General features: G+C 26.5%; 1 protein-coding gene across 1 annotated transcript; it reads right to left on the reverse strand.

Annotated features, from left to right (window-relative positions):
- Positions 1 to 2,221: 2,221 nt before the first annotated feature.
- LOC107438510 (uncharacterized) lies at positions 2,222 to 4,482 on the reverse strand. The gene is made up of 2 exons (XM_016050818.4): positions 4,191 to 4,482; positions 2,222 to 2,981 (listed from the first exon to the last, which is right to left on the reverse strand). Exons 1-2 carry the CDS (start codon positions 4,227 to 4,229, stop codon positions 2,487 to 2,489), a joined length of 534 nt encoding a protein of 177 aa, XP_015906304.2. The 5' UTR covers positions 4,230 to 4,482; the 3' UTR covers positions 2,222 to 2,486.
- Between the last annotated feature and the right edge of the window lie 1,058 nt (positions 4,483 to 5,540).

Here is a 5,540-nt window from a genome sequence, read left to right on the forward strand (position 1 = left end):
GTTATGGACGGTTATTTAAAGAGAAAACATGCTGAAACTGAAGTAAGTACTATTGATTTCTTAGTAATTTACTATGCTTTTAAATTTATTGTTAATAGAATTGTTTTATTTTAACTTCTAGCACTAATTCGTTTTTAGGCAGAGCATGTGACAAAACTTAGTTAACTTTAAAAATTTTATAACTACGTTATTTTTATTATATTGATGATAAATAGTATATTGATAATGTTAAATAGTATTATTTATAAAACTACTGAGAGGCGTTAATCTGTATCTTTAATTAACCAAGAGAAAGTAAATTGTTTTGTACATTTTAATTAATTATTTTTATTTTGTTAATAATAAAGATTACTCATCTTCTTAGTTACAAATTAGGAATTGTTATTATTTTTTTTCATTACGTAATCTGAATGAAGTTAATATTTGTTAAATTAACTTTCTATTTGTTAAAATTTATTAAGTATGTCTACTGTGAATATTAAAAGTATTAGAATTAAAGGTATATTAATTTTAAATCAATAAATATTAGTTTATACGATTGGATATTTTTATCCCTATCGTTTGGATCGTCAATGTTGTCATTTTTGAACCCAGAAGACAATGGAACTCCTAGATCTTGAGACAATACATGTCTTCGAAGTGGACTTTGTGAGTACCCATGTTATATGAGGAGGAAAACTACGAAAACCTCCTACTCTTAGTCCGACGACAAATAGTGGGATTGGTTTCGTTAACCAGTATCCTGTGAATGTACAGAGATCAGAAGAAAACTTAAGGTTCTAATAAAATAAATTTTAATAATTTAAAAAATACTATATGAATTCTAATGGTGTCATCTATACTTAAAATGTTAGAAAGAGACTATATTAATAACTCTTAATTTTAGTTATTTTTTAACATAAATACAGTTGATATAAATGGCTATAATTATTATTTACCTATTCAATATTGCCTATTACTAACCTATTCAATAAAAAATACACCCTTTAATAATTAATACAAAAAAGTTTCATGAAAACTAGAAAATTATTACAAATATATTAAAATTATTTTTGAAAAACTAGAAATTTTTTACAAAAATAAAATTATTTTCTGAAATATAAGAAAATTTCCCTCAGTAATAAAAATATTTTCTAAAAACTAGAGCATTTTGTTAAAAAAAATGAATAACGACATATTTATATTATCAATTATATATTAAATTTCCTTAAAATTTCAAATGAATTATTTTAAATCTAAGAAACATGTAATGGGAATTTTTGCAGCTTTAAATTCATTTATATTAAAAACATATTCGTTTTATTATAATTTAATATCATAATAATGCAAATAACTTACTTTATTTTTAAATTAGGAGTTAATTTGAAACTAACTATAGCCTTTCTATTTGAAAGTATATATTTAAATGATACTGATTACAGAACTTGAACATGTTATCTATTTCTCTTACAAAAGTGTTGTGAAAATGCATTGGAAGTGTTTAAGAAAGAGACAATGAGAATTAGGAAACCATGAAGTTGTGATCGTCAGTCCCACATATCTCAAGCTTTTTGGAAAGATTTTTCGACGAATTCATAGAGATGGAAGTCTGGATGGAGGATGAACTTTGTAGAAAGTAGTATTTAAATATGGGTCCTTGTCCCGCGCTCTGAATGCTTCATAGAACCAACGGATTCTCCTGCCTTCATGATTTAAAATTAATGTTAAAATAATTTTATAGAAAATATTTATTGATCTAGCTTAAAGTAATCATCTTAAAATCTTAACGAACTAGGAAATAATGTAACATTTTTTTTTCTTTTTAACAAAATTTTCTATTTTTTCAGAAAATATTTATGTTTTTACAAAAAAATTTCGCTTTTAAGAAAATATTTTAACTTTTTGTTAAAAATTTGCTAGTTTTATAAAAATATTTCAAACTTTTTAACAAAATTTTCTATCTTTTAAGAAAAATATTTATGTTTTTACAAAAAATTTTCTCTTTTAAGAAAATATTTTAACTTTTTGTTAAAAATTTTCTATCTTTTAAGAAAGTAATTATGTTTTTATAAAAACAATTTCTCTTTTAAGAAAATACTTATGTTTCTGTAATAATTTCCCAGTTTTTCAAAAAGTTCTAGATATTTTTCTGAAACTTTTTGTATTATTTATTAAAGGGTGAAATTTTTCTTGATAATATAACCTTTTCACTTGTGAAAATGCTCAATAAAGACAAAATATATTTTAATAAAATAAATAACATTTTTATTCAAAGTTTCACCTCACCACTTCTGCGAGCCTACATCACAGCTTTCTTAAAAATTTTATTTTTACTATACAATATTTTTATTTACATCTAAATTTGCTGGTAATTGAATATCGTTTAATGTTTTTAGAAATACATTTCTCCCCACTGGAGCTGATTTTCTATTTCGCAAAAAAGTCATTTATAAGATTTACTATAATACTTCCAGGAACAGCTTTATGTTGAATTCCGAGTGCTTGTCCTATTTATAGGTCTTGTAGAAATCGTCCAAATGCTTTCGCCTTAACGAGTGCACAATGTTTAAAATCTGGTGAATGTATAGTGCATGATGAAAAGTTGGTATCAGTTCATCTACTTTAGGACAGCCAAAATCTTCCAAACTGTAAAACACTCTGCCGGTTAGAATTTCTAAAAATTTCCGTTTCTCGAGTCCTTTCACATAGATATGTGGATACATATCACACAGAAAAGTCAACATAATATGAAATTTAATGTAGGGTAATTCTCCTTGGTTCCAATCTATTTGATGAATATTTCGGACTATCCAAGAATATTGCATTTTCTGTTGTGTTGGAAGTTCTTCAAACGGGAACGGTGGTTGGAATGTACACACTCCGGTAATGGGATTACCTTTTACAGCATGAAAAGCAAGTTCTTTGACAATGTATGTCCCTGATGAAAGTTGAAAACCTTCAAAATCAATGACTAAAGCTGAGAATCCTTTTCTGTTTCCTTCCTACAATAAAAAAAAAGAAAATTTTGAGTCACCAAGAAAAATAATTAACAACACACAGTTAAAATGTCTATGATAATGTTCATAACTCCTTTCGATGACTACGATTAAGAATTTATTTGCAAAGTAAAAGTCTTCACCTCCTGAGTTCTGTCTAAAGTAAACCTTTTTATAAAAACGAATATGAATCGTTCACTTTTAAGAAAATATTTTTACTTTTTGCTAAAAAATTTGCTAGTTTTATAAAAATATTTCAAACTTTTGAACAAAATTTTCTATCTTTAAAGAAAAATATTTATGTTTTTACAAAAAAACTTTCTGTTTTAAGAAAATATTTTTACTTTTTGTTAAAAATTTTCTACATTTTAAGAAAAATATTTATGTTTTTACAAAAAAATTTCTCTTTTAAGAAAATATTTTGGCTTTTTGCTAAAAAAATTTCTAGTTTTATAAAAATATTTCAAACTTTTTAGCAAAATTTTCTATCTTTTAAGGAAAATATTTATGTTATTGAGGAAACTTTCTAATATTTCAGAAAATTCTATATATTTTTCTGAAACGTTTTGTATTAATTAATAAAGGGTGTAATTTTTTCTTCATAATATAAACTTTTTCACCTGTGAAAATGATTTATAAAGACAAAATATATTTTAATAAAATAAATAACATTTTATTCAAAGTTTCACCCAAGCACTTCTGCGAACATATACCACGGGTTTCTAAACAATTTTCTAAGAAATAATTTTATTCCCACGTTCTATAACAAGTATAAAGCACTATGTTATTATGACTAATTGATAAAACGTGGATAAGCCCCAAACGTCCCGGACAGGCATTGTCTTTGTAAAATTTTGTGAGAGAAATAGATAACATGTTCAAGTTCTGTAATCAGTATCATTTAAATATATACTTTCAAATAGAAGGGCTATAGTTAGTTTCAAATTAACTCCTAATTTGAAAATAAAGTAAGTTATTTGCATTATTATGATATTAAATTATTATAAAACGAATATGTTTTTAATATAAATGATTTTAAAGCGGCAAAAATTCCCATTACATGTTTCTTAGATTTAAATTAATAATTATAGTCATTTATATCAACTGTATTTATGTTAAAAAATAACTAAAATTAAGAGTTATTAATATAGTCTCTTTCTAACATTTTAAGAATAGATGACACCAATAAATTACTAAGAAATCAATAGTACTTACTTCAATTTCAGCATGTTTTCTCTTTAAATATCCGTCCATAACAACCTGGTGAATTGAAAAACTTGCAAAAACTTAATCTAGACACACCAGAAGAACAAGTGAAATACTAATATAAGAGGGCGGTATTGGAAATTAAGTCACTCTATCCTTCTAGTTGCCAAATCATGAAAGTATAACTCTAACAACCAATCAGAAAAATGTTAAACTGTCACATGCTTAATTATTTACCAGCGCAAGTGAAAGGATCTGAATTCAACACATACGTCATAGACCAAGACCTAACTTGTTATATGTTATCAGAATGACTCGCTCTGTAACCAGTAGTTGTGTTATCACACAAAACACGTCAAATCTTAGCACGTGTATAGTCAGTACCGTTGCCATAAAGAGAAAGTAATAATAACATTAAGAGGGGCAGAAATAATTATTTAATAACTGTCAAAGGTTAAGTGAAAAATATATCGTTGAAACTGTAGGATGATATCGTTATCAAATCCTTTTCATTTATACACGTGTTCAGAATACAAAAGTTTAACTTATTAACACATATCTAACCAAGTATTCGTGGGTCAAAAGTTATGATATCCAACTACTGACCCACGAAGGCTTTTTGATTGGCTTGAGTTCGATCCTCAGCCTTAATTATATTTAATAAATACTGATAAAACAGATTTAAATATTAAAACAGATTTAAAGTTATTTTATTTCCAACATTCCCACATAGATGGCGCCACTAGAGTAAAAGTATGATATCATTTATTTATTATGTAATAAGAGATAACGTCATAACTTCATAATATACAATATCTCCCCAAATAACAAAGTTTCTAAGTGTTGCCATCCTTAAAAACTAATATTAAAATGAATAAGTGTTGCCTCCCTCAAAAAACTAATAAATTAAATAATAAACAAAAACCGAAACTAAAATCGAAACGACAGACGGGCAGAAATAAGTATACGGGCTGAAATAAGCAATTTCCGGTTAAAGGCGGGCAGAAATAAGCAACTTCCAGTTAAAGGCGGGCAGAAATAAGCAACTTCGGTTAAAGGCGGGTAGAAATAAGCAACTTCCGGTTAAAGGCGGGCAGAAATAAACAACTTCCGGTTGGAGCAGAAATAAGCTCCGGTTGACTTTCCATGATGACGTCACTTCCACCTACTATACCGCGGCTATTACTACTTTCGCAATTTCAAAAACTGCACATTGTTAAAAATTTTTAAGCGAACCAAAGTATCATTGAATTTCATAATTATCTTATCAGTGCTAATAGGAAGTTTTTTATCGTGCAAATTGAACGTTCTTAAACTTAATCAGATTAATAGAAACTTAATCACATTAGTAGTGCTTGC

The sequence above is a fragment of the Parasteatoda tepidariorum genome, chromosome 6 (genome assembly GCF_043381705.1).
Source record: "Parasteatoda tepidariorum isolate YZ-2023 chromosome 6, CAS_Ptep_4.0, whole genome shotgun sequence".
Taxonomy (NCBI): Eukaryota; Metazoa; Arthropoda; class Arachnida; order Araneae; family Theridiidae; genus Parasteatoda; species Parasteatoda tepidariorum.